This window comes from Oncorhynchus masou, chromosome 9, assembly GCF_036934945.1.
Source record: "Oncorhynchus masou masou isolate Uvic2021 chromosome 9, UVic_Omas_1.1, whole genome shotgun sequence".
In the NCBI taxonomy this organism is placed as follows: Eukaryota; Metazoa; Chordata; class Actinopteri; order Salmoniformes; family Salmonidae; genus Oncorhynchus; species Oncorhynchus masou.
In genome coordinates, this window is record NC_088220.1 from 41177881 (window position 1) to 41199217 (window position 21337).

General features: G+C 42.5%; 1 protein-coding gene across 8 annotated transcripts in view; it reads left to right on the forward strand.

Moving 5' to 3' along the window:
- Window positions 1-21337, forward strand: part of LOC135545985 (protein diaphanous homolog 2-like) — a 626286-nt gene that overhangs the window by 547917 nt on the left and 57032 nt on the right. For 7 of the 8 annotated variants that reach the window (XM_064974017.1, XM_064974020.1, XM_064974021.1 and 4 more), the window contains 2 exons: window positions 9660-9758; window positions 11323-11373. In XM_064974017.1, the coding sequence (XP_064830089.1) occupies window positions 9660-9758; window positions 11323-11373 (150 nt within the window). The remainder of the gene's footprint in view (window positions 1-9659; window positions 9759-11322; window positions 11374-21337) is intronic. The other variant, XM_064974023.1, reaches the window with a different exon arrangement.

A 21337-nucleotide genomic window follows, 5' to 3' on the forward strand; every position in this document is an offset into this window, starting at 1 on the left:
TCTGTTTGACATCATTTGGTCTGCTTTTCCCTCAGGTCAGGAAAGCAGATCTAATTGAGAAGATACAATACATCAGTGTGTGTGTGTGTGTGTGTGTGTCTATGATTCCTCATTGGTGACATTGTCCCTCCAATCCTACTTCCTTGCCTAAACGTATGACGCCGCCTCCCTTTGGAAGAAAAAAAGGTTCAATCTCATTAAGTTGAATCTCATTCAATCCTTACATTTCCTCATGCAGTCATGGGTGGTCTGCCCGACGTCTCCCAGATCAATTCAAGAGACTTCACGATCTGGACGTCTGGAGTCACTTTACAGTCAATCAAACATAATTATACTCACTACAAAGCCCATCCAAATTGCATTGTCAAATCTGTTTACCCGCCACCAAGACGGCCGGCTGCAAAAAAACGGGATTGGGAGTGGGAGAAGATGATACCTCATCTGGGCGAAATGGAAGGCAGAGGATGTTAAGTGTGCCACTTTGAGAGAGACTGAGGACAGGGAGATGTGTTCTGGATGGATGGCAGACTGGTATGGAAGTTGTACAATTTAATTTGTATGCTTGAGAGTCCCCCTGTCTCGCAAACTTCCCTAGACCACTGGACCTCTTAGCACTGCTCACACTGACGTCCTCGTCTACTGTGAGCTAGTGGATGCAGGAACTATAATGGTATAATATGCCCTAGCCTTTTGGGGACCCTAAGTGAGATTTGGTTGGCCAACGTTTTTTTGGTTTTAAAGTTAATTTCATGCAATCCTACACATTTTGCAATCAGGTGCAGAGAAAATGTTGCGGTTTTAAAACAAGTTTTAATTGGCTCATTCATTAATTGGCTTCCAATTGGCCCATTCATATCCTCTCCTCTGTAACTATTACCATACTATACTATGGTGAAATAAGGGTAAAATTAATCAAATATATTTTCTGCAATTCAAAACAATCCAGTTTTATAGCAAATGCCACTCAATTCTACCCATTTTGCCATGGGGAAGGTGGAGCGACAGCTTTGCTGTTTGAAAGCTAATTTTCTGCAATTCTACACATTTTGCCATCACTCATATTCGAGTGAGAATGAGTAACAAAATCAATGGGTGACCCCTGGATGTCAGTTTAGATAGCTGGCTAGACTAACTACCAATCCATTAGAAATCCATTAAAAAATGTTGACATGGCTATTTGAATGAATGTCATTGACTTACATAAGAGAAAAACTGCTGAGGAACAATCAAATTTCAAAATGGCACCTGGTGTAAGACTAAGTTCTTAAGAAAAATATATATAATACTACCAAAAAAATGAAGTTGATTATGCCAGCGCTGATAATATGGTCATATAGCGTTCATCTTTATTCAAAGCAGCTTACTGAACAGAACTGCTGACATTGGCAGAGACACATATATCCAGGTAAAGTTGCCTATGCAGGAATATAACCCACAGCTCTGGTTTGGCCAGCATAATACTCTAACCCACTGATCCATTGGGACTACTCAACTACTGTATTTAGCCCTTTCCTCTGTACGGCCTTACTTGTCTCAGTGACATGGTGACTCCATGTGGTCCTCCTAAAGTGTGTCAACTCTACCTCTGTCAATTAGCCAGTCAGGCTGGCTGCCTTGTCTAGGCTGGAGCTACCCCTGTGGACTAGCATGCTGGGTCATGTTCAATAGGCACCAAACAGAAAAAAACAGACTGAAACAGGCGGGTACCAGCTGGCCTTGCCCAAAAGGAAATGCAAAAATGTTTTAAAACATTTTCTATATTTTTCCCTAAAGAATATTACTCCTTGTAAAGAGAGTTAGAGGCGGTTGTAGTAGTAGTAGTAGAAGTGGTGCCTGTCTGTCTCCTTTGTTACATGTAGCTTTACTCTTTCTCTCCCACCCCAGCCTCACATGTGGCCTCGCTGCTGCTACCGCCTACTAATCCAGATGGAGAGTGTTTACTTTTGTTTTTGTTTATTCACTTATTCATGCATCCAGCTATTCGGGGCATCGCTGGGGCTTTCGTCTCCATGCCACAAACGCAAATCGCCACGCTTGCTAATTCACTTTCATCTCTTTCTCTCGCCACCACTGTCTCTTTCTCATCCTTCTCTCTCTGGTTCTGTGGGCCAAAACAGAGTGATGGGAGCGACCGGGGTCTTACTTGCATCTTTGTAGCACACCACCCTCTTCATCTTGTGTCAAAACCAGTAGAGACTTCACTGGGGCCCTCATCCTCATTTTGTGCCTCCCTGGTCTTTGTTCTGACCCACTCCACCCTCCCCTACCCACCTCCCCGGGCGCCCGACCCTTTGGCGCCATCCTGGGGCTTGCCAGCCTTGCACTCCTATTCCCATCGGACCAGGGGGGATGTGGGAGCATCCATAATTCTATTACTGAGGACATGAGTGGGTTTGCACATCAAGCTGTTACAGTCAAACAGTCAAGAATAATCTGCTTGTGGATCCATCTTCCTCATTAGGCAGAAGAGCCCCCCACCACCCCTCCACTGGAGAGGGTCCTATATTTTCTGCTCAAACGTAGTACAAAAAGACACAGAACAGGAAGCTAAAATGTAATTTTACCCCAGGATACTTCACCTGACTATCCCACGAAAATAAATCGAAGAGGGAGCACTCAGATGTCTGCTATGGTCTTATTTGAGGGATAAACAAACCTTTCAGCTTACGTTTCGGTGTTGCTCGGTTTGGCTATATGGCGTGATTCAGTCATCTGTGTATGTGTGGTTGCACCGCCTGTACACCTGGCCATAGTGCAAGCTTCCCTCCCTCCACACAAAAGCTTTGTTCACAGCTATTGCACCAGGTTAATTGCACAGATGACTCTGCAGCCCTTCAGATGAGCTAAAATGTGTTTAAAAACAATTCCCGGGAAGAAAAGAAAACTTCTTCTACTTCTTGTTTTCCATCAAGAGAGAGAAAGGGGAGAGAGAGAAAAAGAAAGTGGGAGAAAAGCAAGGGAGAGTGCAAATGAGAGAGTGAATGGCAAGGGTGATAGGGAGCGCATCTCCAGTAGGAGCAGCAGCATTCTCCCTTCAGAGTGGTCTCAGCACATCAAGCACAGGGCTGCAAGCACTTATTAGAGCTCATTACAGTGTAAATGAGAGTAGGGGATCTGTCACTGGGAAAGCTGGAGCAGGGGAGGCTAGAGACGGCAGCGACACAGATACAGACACGCACGCACACAATACACACACAGGTGATACACAAACACCGACAGAGAGACAGACGAACAGAGGCAAATCATAAATACACACACACACACACAAATACTGTCAGAGACACACAAGCAATACATAAACACGCAAACAGAGACAGACACACAGACGACGCATAAAAAAACACAATGCACGTTTTCCTACTGATGGAGTTCCCTTATTTGTCTTTACACACTCTTATCGGTTTAACTCGGAGATTACCGGTGCGTTCGCTAACACCACGCTGTTGCTGGTAATGATGACATAAACATGAACCTAATGTTATTATCCTCGTCATTATTTCATATTATTGTACGACATATAATTATTGTTCATACATGTTGAATTAGCATTAGTGATGTTTGCCGCTGCAACGGCTACCAATATAAATCTTGTCATTTATTACAGAATATGGGCCCTGGTTCAAAAGTAGTGCACTAAATAGGGAATAGGGTGCCATTTCGCACCCTATTTGTATTATGTACCACGACTCAGACCAGACAGAAACTCTCTGCTTTAATTCTGCTTGTTTTCGTCAGTTTTGGTCCCTTCCCTCCAGAGCTGTCGGCGACTGTATGCGAGCCATCAGAAATGTAGTTCTCCATCGATCCCTCTGTATTTCTTCCCCCCCAACATGGAGGGAGATGACAGATAGCAAATTGAATTTATGAACAGCCTGTGTTGACACTGCTGCATAATGATAAGAATGCCATCCCTTTGGTGCTTAAGAAGGAAAGCATGGCGACGAATACAGATTGAAACCAAAGTGCGTCCGTTTTTCTTCAGAGGATGGGAAGAGGATGAAAGTCTGCTTCTCAATAGGCACCATATTCCTTAAGTGATTTTTTTATATATATATATATTTTTTTTACCAAAGCCTCCATAGGTGGGGAATATGTTGCCATTTGGGATTCAGAGGAAGTTAACAGATCTGCATTTAAAAAAATAAAATAAAAAAGTTAAAATTTTTACCTCTTTTTCATGGTGTCCAATTGTAGCTACTATCTTGATTCATCACTACAACTCCCGTATGGGCTCGGGAGAGACGAAGGTTGAAAGTCATGCGTCCTCCAATACACAACCCAACCAAGCCGCAATGCTTCTTAACACAGCGTGCATCCAACCCGGAAGCCAGCCGCACCAATGTGTTGGAGGAAACACCGTGCACCTGGCAACCTTGGTTAGCGCGCACTGCCCGGCCCACGATGAGACAAGGACATCCCTATCGACCAAGCCCTCCCTAACCCGGACGATTGTGCGTCGCCCCATGGACCTCCCGGTTGCGGCCGGTTACGACAGAGCCTGGGCGCGAACCCAGAGTCTCTGATGGCACAGCTGGCGCTGCAGTACAGCGGCCTTAACCACTGCGCCACCCAGGAGGCACGCATTTTATTATTGTCTTGCATCCACATGCAAATCATTGTAGTTATGTTACCTGAAGATGTGTATTGGTACACAGTAAAATGTTATATTTGTATTTAATAGAAGTATACTGACAGTAAATGAAGTAGTATAGAGCTACACTGTGGAGGTTTTTGATGATGTGTTACAGTGCCTTGCAAAAGTATTCATCCCCCTTGGCGCTTTTCCTATTTTGTTGCATTACAACCTGTAATTTAAATTGTTTTTTTTTTATTTCGATTTCATGTAATGGACATACAAAAAATAGTCCAAATTGGTGAAGTGAAATGAAAAAAAGTAACTTCTTTCAAGAAAATTCGGGAAAAAAAAACGGAAAAGTGGTACGTGCGTATGTATTCACCCCCTTTGCTATGAAGCCCCTAAATAAGATCTAGGTGCAACCAATTACCTTCAGAAGTCACATAATAAGTTGAATAAAATCCACCTGTGTGGAATATAAGTGTCACATGTTCTGTCACAGGATCTCAGTATATCTTCATCTGTTCTGAAAGGCCACTGAGTCTGCAACACCACTAAGCAAGAGGCACCATGAAGACCAAGGGGCTCTCCAAACAGGTCAGGGACAAAGTTGTGGAGAAGTACAGATCAGGGTTGGGTTATACAAAAACATTAGAAACTTTGAACATCCTACGGAGCACCATTAAATCTGTTATTAAAATATTGAAAGACTATGGGACCACAACAAACCTGCCAAGAGAGTGCCGCCCAACAAAACTCACAGACCAGGCAAGGAGGGCATTAATCAGAGAGGCAACAAAGAGACAAAAAATAACCCTGAAGAATCTGCAAAGCTACAGAGCGGAGTTTGGAGTATCTGTCCATAGGACCACTTTAAGCCGTACACTCCACAGAGCTAAGCTTTACAGAAGAGTGGCCAGCAAAAAGCCATTGCTTAAAGAACAAAATAAGCAAACACATTTGGTGTTCGCCAAAATGTATGTGGGAGACTCCCAAAACATATGGAAGAAGGTACTCTGGTCAGATGAGACTAAAATGTAACTTTTTCGCCATCAAGGAAAACGCTATGTCTGGCGCAAACCCAACACCTCACATCACTCCGAGAACATTGTGTGTTTCATCGACAGGGACTGGAAACTGGTCAGAATTGAAGGATACAGGGAAATTCTTGAGGGAAACCTGTTTCAGTCTTCCAGAGATTTGAGACTGGGACGGAGGTTCACCTTCCAGCAGGACAATGACCCGAAGCATACTGCTAAAGCTACACTTGAGTTGTTTAAGGGGAAACATTTAAAAGTATTGCAGTGGCCTAGTCATAGCCCAGAACTCAATTCAATTGAGAATCTGTGGTATGACTTAAAGATTGCTGTACACCAGCAGAACCCATCCAACTTGAAGGAGCTGGAGCAGCTTTGCCTTGAAGAATGGGAAGAAATCCCAGTGTCTGGATGTGCTAAGCTTTTAGAGACATACCCCAAGAGACTTGCAGCTGCAATTGCTGCAAAAGGTGGTTCTACAGAGTATTGACTTTGGGGGTGTTTGAATATTTTTTTATTTTTCTCATAATAAAAAATTTTGAATTATTTTGCAAGCCACTGTAGCTATTAGAGGGGTCTGTCTGGCTCTCCAGTTCATCCTCTCTCTGAACTGGCCCAGAGCAGCCACCGCTATTGGTCACACTCCATGGCTGACACCAGTCTGTGCTGGAGCACACACATAGCACATACATATGCACACCACGCAAGGACACACACACCCAACATAGGCACATGCACACTAACACACACACAGTTGTGTGAATTGAATTTTCCACTGTGTAAGCACCAGAACGCCCTCTCCCTCTACACAGGCAGCATTTTAACAACCGCCTTACATCACTCCAATGGGAGACTCTCCCCTGATCAAGACACATAAGGTAGATGGAACTATTAAACAGTGCATTAGACCCGGGGCCTGTCACGTCACGTCTCCCCTGTCTCCAGCTGAATGGCTTCGGACGGGGTGGGGGGAATCCCCAAAGCACAGAGTGTATGTCCCAAATGACACCCTATTGCCAATATAATTAACACATTTTGATTATAGCCATATATGACCTTTTTAAGTAGTGCACTAAAAGTAGTGCACTATGTAAGGAATAGGTTGCCATTTAAGACATAACCAGAGTCACTTCAGCGGCTAATGCAGGCAGGGGACGGCTGTGGATGAAAGCCTCCACTGATGACCATTGAAACATATTATTTCTGTGGCTTACGCAGGGGAGCTAAGTGCTCTTTACCAAGATTTAGTGTGGAGCCGGTCAATACTGGGCCGCTCCATCATTGTTCCGTCGATGACACCGGGCTCTGCCTTTGGAAAACATTCCAACCGCCAAACGGCTTAGTACATCCATGGCCCCACTGTGCTACCACAGGAGGGGAAGAGGAGAGGGAGTTTTGGGATAGGCCACTGTCTCTGTCTCTGCACGTATTAGCACAGTGTGTGCAGTGCATTGCCATGCGTACAGCATGGTACACCACATGGCTCAGATGGAAGGATTCAGAGAAGACGAAGCATTTGGTCCTATATCTGGGTCATCTATCTTTACCCCCATACTAATGAGTCAGTGGGCCCTCTGTTCATCATTGTGGTCCAGAACAGACACTATTTTAAATTGGGATCATTAAGGTTACTATGCCATCCATCGTTTGCATACATGGCTGAACTAACTTGTGGGTAATGTTTACGGCGAGAAAGACCGGGGCTTCTTATTTCGCTTCTGGGCATCATGGCAGAGAAGAAACGTTTGTGCCAGCCAGAGTCTGAGGATGGACTTTCAGCAGCATTTTCAGTGAGCGTTGATCAATCTTTTGTTTTTCCATTGCGGCGTTGTCGGGCAAATTTAATTTAGGAATCGAAGAAGTTGACACTGGGACATAATTAATTTGAGGAAATGCCACATATTCCACTATTACCATAGAGAAGCTAGACGCACAGTATTATTTTTGTTGCCTTATCCAAGCAACACAACCTCCCAATGATAAATGATTTACAGAAAAAAAGATGTACCCAAGAATTGAAACGCATCTTATGTTAATTAGCCACAAACTCTTTATTTGCCCTAATTTCTTTTCTTGATTTGCTCGTCTCATTCCCTCTTCCTGAGGCCCTTCCCAAGGGCTACTTTGAAAACCAAAGTGTATGATCTCTCTTTCTATGTGCTTTGTTTAAAAGCCACCTAGATTAAATCAAGCTTAATTAGACCATCTTGAAACAGAACAAAGCAAAGTCCAAGTAGCTAGTGCTTATCTTCAAATTGGCTCGGCTACACTTTGATAGCCTTGCTAATTGGTTTAAAGCGGGACATGCATTTCACCTGCTTTGCCCTGTATAAACAAGATTGCCAATCTGTGTCTAACAGCTATGACACTGAGAACAGCACCGGCTCCCACTTTGTTCATGTTTTTCCGTATCTAGGCGAACCAGGACCTCGACATGAATGCAGTGCGTTAAGTCCGGGCAGGTAAACATTTATCTACTGCACCTTGGCTCCTGGAAAACTTTTAGACAGCGCTTGCTTCAGTTTCATTCTTCTCAGAGACCTAGACATCACACGGGGCCCCTGACAACTTTGATCAATTTGTCCTAGTTCTCGCTTAACTGTAGCCCAATTCATCATTTGTAATGACCAAGGCTTGGGAGCTAGGCTGGGTAGACTGAGTTCAAGACGGAGGATCACAGACACAAAGAAGCAAAATGACTAAAATGGGAAACATGCTCCCCGGTGACCTTCCAGCGCTCCATTAACAATGTCCTATTGGACCCGACGTTCCACCACAGCCGGCCAGACCTCAGCTCTAATGCCGGAAGCTCATAGCTCAAAGATGAGGCCCTGGCTTCTGAGAATCTCTTAACATCCCCAACTGTGTCCAAACGCTTCCCCTCGACACACTAAATAAAATGCTTCAACAGAAATTAAAGTTAAAAAAAACTTGTGCATTTTGGATGATTTGAGAATGATGTCTAAATCCCCACAGCAAACTTCTCTTGATCTGACACATAGCCCACTTAGAAGACGACTGTTGTTTACCGTGTTCTTGTTCTCGCGCCGCCTCTCTGATTTTGAGCTGTTAAAACCCAGGGCAAATATATTCTGCCGTTTTCTGAATTAGCGAGTCTTGTCGATTGCGCGGCAGGGAATTACAGAAAAGCAAACCTTTATGCTGGAGGGTCTGTCTTGAGAATAAGTGATACCCCGCTCGCAGGAAATGTTCTTTCCAAAATGGGTTAAGATGGGCTAAAACCGAAGAAATCGACAAAACTCTTCCCAGCAATGTAGAACCTCATCAAGCCATTGTACCTGTTCCCCTCCCTCCCTCCCCTCATCCCTTCCTCTGTCCCTGGGTATCAGGTGCCACCTGGGCCCTGGGGATCTTGCCAAATGTAACAGTGAGCCCTCTCTCTGTCTCTGTGATGTATTTACTAGGGTTCACTATCACATGTTTTAATTAGGGGATAACGAGGCCCCGGCTCTCTGACGGATTTGCTAACTTCACACATCATGATTAGTTTCCCTCTCCCCAACAATGTACAGTACCTGGCTGTATGCGTGTGTGTGTGTATGTCCTATATCCCTGGGAGAAGATGGAAGGGGAGGAGAGATACAAGTAAAGTGTCACCATAGGGAAAGGAAGGAAGAGAGGGGAGGGTTGAGGACAGGGTAGACCACAGTGAAGTAGGCCTGTGTGTATAGCTGTAGGGCATCTGGAGGAGTAGAGAGGACTAGTGGGAGCGGGGCAAGGCACAGGGTCGTAAAACTCCTTCTGAGACACTTGACTGCTCCGGGCCTCTGACATTTCATACTGTATGCAAGCATGTAAATGCACTTGCAGGCACACACAAACACTTACACATTCAAATACATGCATTGTGGATCCAAAATGTGCATGTATACTGGCTCCCAGTTACATATCCAAACCATTAGGAGAGAGAAGTCTGGCTTGATGAGTCGTACATGTGTGTGTGTATTTTAGTGTATACTGATTATTTTTTTTTCAGTGTTGGTGTATATCCTCTAACCACATTCTCTGTCTGTCCTGTCCTACAGAAGGAGGAGAGAATGAGACAGGTGTGATGGACAGCTTAATGGAAGCCCTGCAATCCGGAGCAGCCTTCCGCGACCGCCGAAAACGAACCCCGCGCAACGGTAAGGACCCCCCACCTCTGGCGAGGTTACTTCCTACCTCGCTGGCGACCATCTGTGTCCTGCACGGACACAGAGTAACTGCCTTACCCCTTTAAACGTTATGTATAACCTGATTCCGTCAACACACTCAGTCTCGTCCATTGTCCTTAATATGAAAGGAGTGTTGCGGGACCAAGTCGGTATATGCCAAGGGCAGACACATGTCTGTACGCTCATGTGCTTCTCTGTGTGTGTGGGGTTACGGCCTTCCCCAACACACACACTCACTACACACACACGTGTGCTATCCCTGTGCACTTCATTACACATTCATCGTCACATTGTCATTCGTAAGGTACAGATCACAATAGAAATGAGATGCGAGTGGGGGCTATGGGCTAGAAGTGAGTTAACATATCCGAATGTTAAGATATTCCATCCTGCCATAATGAATGGCCTGTATCCAGGGGGATGGTGAGGTGCCACCTGGTAGAGGTGCCAGGTTACATTGATATGCAGGTGGAGAGACAGAGCCCTGTCTGTATTGGAGGAGCTGGAGTATCCACAGGTGCTGCAATTTTCCTGGTGCACTCCCTGCTCCATGCTAATCACTAAACTGTTATATCGGGTGTTTATTGGGCCTCATTAGGCTTCGGTTAACATAGCTTAGTATGAACAGAGTCGAGTGAGTATGCACAGAGGTTTTAGGGCCCTGGACCTTGGCACTGAATATGGTAGTAGCTCCCCCTTTCCCTCCGATAGGCTGGGTGTAATTTTCACCACATTGCTCACATCTATACAGTCCTCTCAAATCTATACAAGTGCCTTGGTGGTGTGGAGTTAGGAGTTGATTATGGAAGGACCTATAGTAAAAAGCTTATTTCAGACAAGCATGTGTTGTCAAAGCTCTTATGGAGCACTCATTCAGTGTTATACCAACAACCTCAACAACAAATAAACCAGCATATGCACACCGAGACCAAAATAATTGTCCTAAATTAACTATCACTATGTGAAATGACCTGTTCATTTCCCACTTTGTCTCTCCTCTTGCTTATCTTGGCCAATCACATCTCCCTACTAGGTCCCATGTCAAGGTTTGTCCAATAAGACCAGGTTAATGAAACAGGGTGTCACAACTCACACTCCTGAGTCCTGCTCTTCTTAGCTTGGCCTGCATTTTGAGCTTGCTGGCAGCCAGGCAGCCATGTGGAGAAAAACACACACACACAATGCACAAACACAAAGGCATGCACACACAGTACTGTATGCATAGCCCCCCACACACACACACACACACTCTTCTGATTCACCTGCCCTTCATCTACAATATATCTCCTACTCTAACATGGTTCACCCAGACTGACAACATGGGAGATACACATGACATGATTCCAAACCAACCCAATCTATTTTCCTTCTCAAGTGTCTTTTTTTCTGTGTGAATGAGGCAGTTTGTATTGTTTGTGCCAGCACCAAAACTTTTCAGAGTGGATAATTGGTGTCTGATATATTTCTCTCTTTCTCTTCCCCCTCTCCTTGTCCTCCCTTTCTTTTTCTTCTGTTTATTTCGTCAATGTTGCAGGTGATCAAAGTCCATCCAGTCCTGCCTCTCGGTGGCCAGGTGCTAACCATGGTAACACAACCAATCTGTGTGTCTGTAGTTTAACCCTGAACCTGCTTCTATGCTGCACTGTTACTGCACCACCTCTACTCTTGGCTGTGTAACTCATATGGCTTCTTCTCTCTCCTACTGAACCAGAGCTGGTGCACTCTCTGACAGACTCCTACACTGATCCATAACTTCTCTGATTAGTTCTGTGGCGACAGTAAATTAGTCTTACATAGTATTATCTTGTTCCGGTCTGATATAGGCTTAGTTCTACACCCTCAATTCAGTGGTGATATCAACTTGACGTGGTTGCAGACTGATTATATTGATTTGAATGGTTTTTATTAGGTTACATATAGAAGATTGAATAACAGGAATGAATATACAGTTGAAGTCAGAAGTTTACATACACCATTGCCAAAAGATTTAAACTCAGTTTTTCACAATTCCTGGCATTTCATCCTAGTCAAAAAAAATCCCTGTTTTTCGGTCAGTTAGATTTGACAACTTTATTTTAAGATTGTGAAATGTCAGAATAATAGTAGAGAAAATGATTTATTTCAGATTTTTTTTATTTCATCACATTCCCAGTGGGTCAGAAGTTGACATACACTCAATGAGTATTTGGTAGCATTGCCTTTAAATTGTTTAATTAGCCTTCCACTAGCTTTGGGGAATTTTGGCCCATTCCTCCTGACAGAGCTGGTGTAACTGAGTCAGGTTTGTAGGGCTTTTTGATGGCCACTCCAATACCTTGACTTTGTTGTCCTGAAGCCATTTTGCCACAACTTTGAAAGTATGTTTCGGGTCATTGCCCATTTGGAAGACCCATTTGCGACCAAGCTTCCTGACTGATGTCTTGAGATGTTGCTTCAATATATCCACATAATTTCCAATCCTCATGATGCCATCTATTTTGCGCACCAGTCCCTCCTGCAGCAAAGCAAAGCACCCCACAACATGACCCTGCCACCCCGTGCTTCATGGTTGGGATGGTGTTCTTCGGCTTGCAAGCCCCCCCCCCCCTTTTCCCTCCAAACACAACGATGGTCATTACGGCCAAGCAGTTCTATTTTTGTTTCATCAGACAAGAGGACATTTCTCCAAAAAGTAAGATCTTTGTCCCCATGTGCAGTTGCAAACCGTAGTCTGGCTTTTTTTATGGTGGTTTTGGAGCATTGGTGGCCTTGCAGAGTGGCCTTTCAAGTTACATCAATTTAGGACTCATTTTACTGTGGATTTTTATACTTTCATACCTGTTTCCTCCAGCATCTTCACAAGTCCTTTGCTGTTGTTCTGGGATTGATTTGCACTTTTCTCACCAAAGTACGTTCATCTCTAGGAGACAAAACACGTCTCCTTCCTGAGAGGTATGACGGCTACGTTGTCTCCATGGTGTTTACACTTGCGTACAATTGTTTGTACAGATGAACGTGGTACATTTAGGCGTTTGGAAATTGTTCCCAAGGATGAACCAGACTTGTGGAGGTCTACAAAAAAACATTCTGAGAACTTCGCTGATTTCATTTGATTTTCCCATGATGTCAGGCAAAGTTCGAAGGTAGGCCTTGAAATACATCCACAGGTACACCTCCAATTGACTCAAATGATGTCAATTAGCCAATCAGAAGCTTCTAAAGCCATGACATAATTTTCTGGAATTTTCCAAGCTGTTTAAAGTCACAGTCAACTCAGTGTATGTAAACTTCTGACCCGCTGGAATTGTGATGCAGTGAATTATAAGTGAAATAATCTGTCTGTAAACAATTTTTGGAAAAATTACTTGTGTCATGGAAAAAGTATATGTCCTAACCGACTTGCCAAAACTATAGTTTGTTAACAAGAAATGTGTAGAGTGGTTGAAAAACGAGTTTTAATGACTCCAACCTAAGTGTATGTAAACTTCTGACTTCAACTGGCCTCATAGAGATCTGGCCAAATGTAGTGCACAAGGTGATAGGGTTGAATTTTGGATGCACCGGCTTTGTTAACTAAGTGACTCAAGGTCACTCTGGTTTCCGTTAAGTAGACCAGCACTTTTATTGTAGATCTATGCTGATAGAGCATGACTTCACATCCTGTCTCATGGCACTTTTAGGAAGCGCTTTGTTAGCAACACAAGGACTATAGTTGGCTTTCGTCACTCGCCACACACTGATTTTTTTGGTATGCTCAATCCCTCGCTCTTTTTTTCCAGCCAGGGCTTTCGTCTGGTAAATGTAAACCGTTGCACAATGCGCAAACACCTACAAATACTCCCCTTTAATGTATTCTTGCCCTTGTGTGCCCTGGCCTACTTTGAAACAAATGTCTGTGGTGGAATGTTGTGATTTCTTCCTGCCACCACCTACCTATCCAGTCTGGTACATCTCTGTGGGGTGCATGTTACGCTGTTGACTGTCTTCGCCTTTGTCTCTTCAAGTGTGTGTGTGTGTGTGTGTGTGTGTGTGTGTGTGTGTGTGTGTGTGTGTGTGTGTGTGTGTGTGTGTGTGTGTGTGTGTGTGTGTGTGTGTGTGTGTGTGTGTGTGTGTGTGTGTGTGTGTGTAATGTCTTTGTTTGTGTGTGTCTATCACTTTCACAGTTGAAAAGCAAGCCGAAATCTAGTAATTGTTTTTATGACTTAAAAAATGTGCTTCTATGCAACTTTAACCTAATAAACGTTATGTAGGAATGAGGTTTGTGCCGTCCTCATACATTATCACAGCGTATTGGCCAAATGTTCACCCTGCAAATATTGCACTTCTCAGACCATATTATATTTCAAAATTCGAGCTTCGATAACAAAATAGATCAGTTGTTGTATCACTCGCGAGGCAAGGCTGAGCATGAATTGAAATGATTAGCGAATCATTAGCCTCTTTATTGTACTGCTTCATTCGTCTGACTGTCAGTCTCAGAGGAAGGAGAGAGAGAGCAGCGGAAGGTCTGCCTCTCATGGTCCCTGCTCTCTCCTTTCCTCCGGTGAGGCTGACCAGAGACACCGTCTTCCACCTGATGGAGGAACTCGAGTCGCAACGGCATTATTTCTGCCTCGTGCACAAATTCATGCTGTTCCTATGACCAGAGAAAGTGAAATACTTATTGATATTAAAATAGACACGACGAGCTGCTAATTTATTTATTTTTTAAACCCAGGGCTGTTGATACACTTGGCTACTCATTCATTGCAGCTGCAGCGTGAGTGGAAGTAGGGGAAAAAACGCGTTTCATCTTTTGTAAAAAGAGATGCTGAATAGAAAGTTGAACATGAACTCACTCATAAAAACAGCAACTCTTTGCAGTATTCTTTGACCATCTGTCTCTGGTCATGGTTTTAAAAGTTATGAAATGTCACGCTAGTATCAAACTTTGCTGTGGGGTCCTAGAAGCTATAGGCACGGTGATCTGAGCAATCCGATTGGCCTGCGGCTTTTCTGCAGAAATGTTTGGTGATCGACTAGGAATGCCTAGTCGATCGACCGGTTGGTGACCACTGGTCTATGTATTTCTGTGTTTGTGTTATTTTCCTTAGTAGCATTCCTGCTTTGTATATGCATTTGACCTTCTACCCTGCATAGTTATGATAAGCCGTACACAACCTAATGGGCCAATTGTTTCTGTACGTATTCTCTTCGCTTCTCACTGCATGGCACTGCTGAGTCCTCACACTACGGTCCTCACAAATCATATGAGATATATACAACCCCGCTGCTCCTCGAATTGGCAATGCATTATTGTATTCTGATACGTGTACAGTGTGTACCTGTGTGCATGTCTTTCTATTGTCAAGATAGAGGCCTGTATATGATTTGATAAGCAGCTGTGTGGATTGTAACCCCATTAGGTTATGAGAGGTATGGTGTAGCAGAGAATCCTCTTGACATGTGCAGGCTCCCAAGGATTTTGTGGCAAATAGGTTCTGAAATCAAAGCACCATGCTTTAAAGGAAATTTGGATCAAATGTGTATGTTGCGAGCGGTTAGACCGCCAATCTTTAGGCGCACGTTGAGGAAAATCCCCAAATGGTACCTTATTCCCGATATAGCACACTACTAGGGCCCTGGTCAACATTAATGCACGACATAGGGAATATGGCTCCATTTGGGACGCAATCAGAAATGCACCAGCTGTGAAAATAAACAATTAAGCTCCCCCTGCTACCGACGGTTGAATAGACGATTAAAGGCTCCTTCTCCCGAATCGCTGATTAGCTGTCTTTTGGAGGAGGTTGTTGCTATTTTGGCGACAACAGAGGAGGAAAATTGTCGACATTTGAGTGTCAGCTTTTCGAAAATGATTTCTAGGTCAGAACAACATCTGTAATATTCGTCTGTGATTTTCCTTTTCTCATCGTTTTCTTTTCTTATTCATCCCATTACGACACAGAACTGACTCTGAACTTGATAAGAACTTAGCCCAGAAATCCCTCCCTCTCAGAGACAATAGCATTTGTGATAATTTCATGAAGTCCACAGAATCTACTCCTGCTTAGTCATGTCTGTTGTAATCTTACAGTTTCAAAGTGTGATTAACCTTTTGTCATCCTACAAACGAGCATCATATACAAGAGGAGTTTGTTTACATTGAAGGAGTTCAGTTGAAAGCAGCTTGTCTTTCCTTAATATTGTCAAGATGGAACTGCTCTCCCTCACATTTCCTCAAGAGTCTGTAGGTACATTACGTAGAGACTCGTACATTACCAGGAGGCACCAATCACAATTAACCCTAAAAGTACCAAAATATGTTTTGCTTAAAAAAGGGGTCATTTTTACACCAAATTGGTAATGATTGCAGAGACACTGTCTTTCAATTAGTAACACTTTTTATTTTATGAACCTTTTGAAAAAAAAAATGCATATATTGAAACATTAAAAAAAGGTATCGTCAAATGACTATGTTTTTCATGTTTTGAACAGGTATTAACCGAATCAATTTCATCCATAGCCATTTGTTATGAAAACAGTATGTCTGTTATTCATTCACATTGCTATGATTCTGTGATACTCAGAGGCTGAGAAATTGTCGATTGAGCTAATCTGGCATATCCGTAGGACATATGATGTCCAGTGATATGGGCGCCGGTGCCATCAGACTTTTAGCTCTAACTTTGGAACACTACGGGCTATCAACTCAGTTTCAATTGCCTCTTCAAGATGACTCTCGGTTTGGTATAGAGACATTGACTGGAAGCTAAATATGCATTTACAAATTTTAAAGTTATTTTTTAGTTATAGTGGCACGCCACCAGGGGCCAAATATATGGGTGAATCCATATCTATATATTTTCAGGGTACATACAGTGCCTTCAGAAAGTATTCACACCCCATTTTTTTCCACATATTGTTGTGTTGTTACAGCTTGAATTTAAAATGGATAACATTTTTGGTCACTGACCTACACACAGTACCCCATAATGTCAAAGTGGAATTATGTTTTGTTGTGGCAAACCTGAATAAGTTCAGGAGTAAATATTTATAAGTCACATAAAAAATTGCATGGACTCATTCTGCGTGCAATAACATGATTTTTGAATGACTACCACATCTCTGTACCCCCACACATACAATTATCTATAAGGTCCCTCAGTCAAGCAGTGAATTTCAAACACAGATTTAACCACAAAGAACAGGGAGGTTTTCCAATGCCTCGCAAAGAAGGGGACCTATTGGTAGATAGGTAAAAAACTGATATTGAATATCCCTTTGAGCATGGAGAAGTTATTAATTACACTTTGGAGGGTGTATCAATACACCCAGTCAATACAAAGATACAGGCGTCCTTCCTAACTCAGTTGCAGGAGAGGAAGGAAACCACTCAGGAATTTCATCATGAAACAGTTAGTGTTTACAACACTATAGTTACTCCACAATTACTATCCTAATTGACAGAGTGAAACAAAGAAAACCTGTACATATAAATATTTTCCAAAACATGCATCCTGTTTGCAACAAGGCACTAGATTAATACTGCAAAAAAAAATTGTTTGTTTTTGTTCTGAATACAATACAACACATTACTGAGTAGAGCACTCCATATTTTCAAGCATAGTGGTGGCTGCATCATGGTATGGGTATGCTTGTAATAATTAAGAACTGAGGAGATTTTCTGGATAAAAGATAAATGGAATGGACTTAAGCACAGGCAAAATCCTAGAGTAAAACCTGGTTCAGTCTGCTTTCCACCAGACACTAGGAGATTAATTCACCTTTCAGCAGGACAATAACCTAAAACACAAGGCAAAATCTACACCGGAGTTTACCAAGACGACAGTGAACGTTCTTGAATGGTTGAGTAACAGTTTTTACTTAAAGCTGCTTGAAAATATATGGCAAGACTTGGTAGTCTAGCAATGATCAACAACTAATTTGACAGAGCTTGAAGAATTTAGAAAAATAATAATATGTTGTACAATCCAGGTGTGGAAAGCTCTTAGAGATTCACTGCCAAAGGTGGTACTAACTTCTATTGACTCAGGGGTGTGAATACTCTTGTCAATTAGATATTTCTGTATTTCATTTTCAATAAATAAAAAATTTAAACATGTTTTCACTGGGGTTTTTTGTGTAAATGGGTGAGAACAATAATAATATATTTAATCAATTTTGAATTCAGGCTGTAAAATGTGGAATAGCTCAAGGGGTACTAATACTTTCTGTACACCGTACATCTACCTCTGTGCCAAATGTTATGCTCTTATCACAAAGTCTACTATTGTGTCCACATTGTCAGCTTAGCCACCCACTACTAGTATACAAGAAAGATATTATTTTTTCAGTCCTCCATATTAACACAGAAATCATGGTAAAATGTGTTTTTTTTGTCAGTAACTGGTTGTTTGACAAAGTCTTACAATTTCAGAACAAAACGTTGACAATTGACATTTTTGATCGGTACTTTTTGGGTTCAAGCCAATTTCCAGAACATTTCCAACATCTCCGCCTCTTCAGTTGTGTGGAGCGTAACTAAACCCTGTGAAGTCATCATAACCTACATAACCTAGCCAGTCCTATTTGACAGAGGCTAGAACCAGGCATTCTGTTGTGTGGGTTTTTGAGTTCTCATTCTCCTCAACCAGACAATGCATGTTATTGGCATGATATTTGGGTCAACTCGGGCATACATGATTTCCAGGAAGTGTATTTTTTCCTTCAAATTAGAAAGGCTGCACACGTCTCAATTCAATTCAGAAAACTCGATTTATTCTCAAGGGGCTTAATATTACTAGGCTGAAAATGGTAGTGCAGGCACCACTTATGCTTTCTATTTTTGATACTAAAGCCAACACTGCTGTGTGTGGCCAAATAGCTCTATTTTCATGTTATCTGACCAAAGCACCGGTTTCAATCCCAGTGCCAATGTCGTTTAGCAAACTACAGGCGTTTACATTTATTGGATGACATGAAAATAGAGCTCTTTGGCCACGCACACCAGTGGTGGGTTTGGTGTTGAAAAAAGAATTCATGAGCAGAAAATATCCCCATACCTACTGTGAAGTATGGTGGTGGATCCTTGATGTTATGGGGCTATTTTGCTTCCACTGATCCTGGTGCCCTTGTTAAGGTCAACGGCATCATGAACCTTACCCAGTACCAGGACATTTTAGCCCAAAACCTTATTGCGTCTGCCAGAAACTTGGCTGTGAGTGGATCTTCCAACAAGATAATAACCCCAACTGAGTCCCGTGTGGCTCCGTTGGTAGAGTATGGCACCTGCAACACCAGGATTGTGGGTTCAATTTCCATGGCGGACCTGTATTAAAGAGTATAAAAAATGTTTGCACTCTCTACTGTAAGTTGCTTCACGAAGAAATTATTAACAAAATCAACAATAATCTCTCGACTTGAAAACTTGTGGCTGGAAGGATTCTCTATAGAGGAATGGTCTAAGATCCCTCCCAATGTGTTCCTCAACTCATCTTGTTTTGTTGTTGAAAAAGTATTAGTGCCGTTTATTCAAGCAAGGTTGGGTATTAAAGGGGATTGAAAATGGGTGTAAATCAATTTTATCAGTATTTTTTTGAGCGTACACTGTAGCTCAGAATTTGAATGATTTATTTTATGCAGTAATTTTTGCTCAACTTTATCAAGGGTGTCAATAATTCCGGACCCCACTGTAGAAAGGCAACATAACCAACAACAAACAACGGTATATATACTGAGTATAGAAAACATTGCTCTTTCCATGTCTACCTGACTAGACTTCAAGGGAAAGCTATGATTTCTCTTATTAAATCCACTTTAATCAGTGTCGATGAAGGGGAGGAGACGGGTTAAAGAAGGATTTCTAAGCTTTGAGACAATTGAGACATGGATTGTGTATGTGTGCAATTCAGAGGGCGAATGGGTAAGACAAAATATTTAAGTGCCTTTGAATGGGGTAAGGTAGTAGGTGCCATGCGTACCAGTTTGAGTGTGTCAAGGACTGCAAAGCTGCTGGGTTTTTCATGCTCAACAGTTCCCCATGTGTATCAAGAATGGTCCTCCACCCAAAGGACATCCAGCCAACTTGACACAACTGTGGGAAGCATTGGACTTAACATGTGCCAGCATCCCTTGTAGAGTCCATAGCCTGATGAATTGAGGCTGTTCTGAGGGTGCTCCTAATGTTTTGTGCACTCATGGTATATAGCTTACATAACCAACAACATACATTGGTATATACAGTGCGTTCGGTGCGCATACAGTGCGCACATTTTGTTAAGTTACAGCCTTATTCTAAAATGGACTACATTGTTTGTTTTCCCTCATCAGTCTACACACAATACCCCATAATGACAAAGCAAAAACAGGTTTTTAGAAAATGTTGTAAATTTATAAAAAATGTCAAACTGAAATATCACATTTACATAAGTATTCAGACCCTTAACTCAGTACTTTGTTGAAGCACCTTTGTCAGCGATTACATCCTCAAGTCTTCTTTCTTGGTTATGATGCTACAAGCTTGGCACACCTGTGTTTGGGGAGTTTCTCCCATTCTTCTCTGCAGATCCTCTCAAACTCTGTCAGGTTGGATGGGGAGCGTTGCTGCATAGTTCAAGTCTGGGCTCTGGCTGTGCCACTCAAGGACATTCAGAGAGATTTATCCCGAAGTGTGCATTGTCTTGGCTGTGAGCTTTGGGTAGTTGTCCCATTGGAAGGTGTACCTTAGCCCCAAGTTTGAGGTCCTGAGAACTCTGGAACAGGTTTAGATAAAGGATCTCTGTCCTTTGCTCCATTCATCTTTCCCTCAATCCTGACTAGTCTCCCAGTCCCTGCCACTGAAAAACATCCCCACAGCATGATCATGCCACCATGCTTCACCGTAGGGATGGTGCCAGGTTTCCTCCAGATGTGACGCTTGGCATTCTGTCCAAATAGTTTAATCTTGATTTAATCTTTCCAAATAATGTCCAATCAATTGAAATTACCACAGGTGGACTCCAATCAAGTTGGAAAAACATTTCAAGGGCGATCAATGTAAACACGATGCACCTGAGCTCAATTTCGAGTCTCATAGCAAAGGGTCTGAATACTTACGTAAATACATTTTTTTCCGTTTCCATTGTTTATAAATTAGCACATTTTTCTAAAAACATGTTTTTGCTTTGTCATTAAGAGGTTTAGATTGATGAGGAATTATTTTTTTTAAATCTGTTTTAAATAAGGCTGTAACAAAATGTGGAAAAAGCCAAGGGGTCTGAATACTTTCCGAATGAACTACAGATAACCTACATAACCAACAACAACATGTAGAACAGGAGAGATTGTTAACTTCTTGACGCTACCCATCCCTTAAACGGGATAATTGTCATCAGCAACCGCTAAATAGCATAGCGCCTCAGTCAAATAATATTACTAAAAATATTCATATTCATGAAATCACAAGTGCAATATTGCAAAACACAATTTAGCCTTTTGTTAATCCACCTGTCGTCTCAGATTTTGCAATTATGCTTTACAGCGAAAGTAATCCAAGCGTTTGTGTAAGTTTATCGATCGCATGACAAAACATTAAGTACACTTAGCATCAG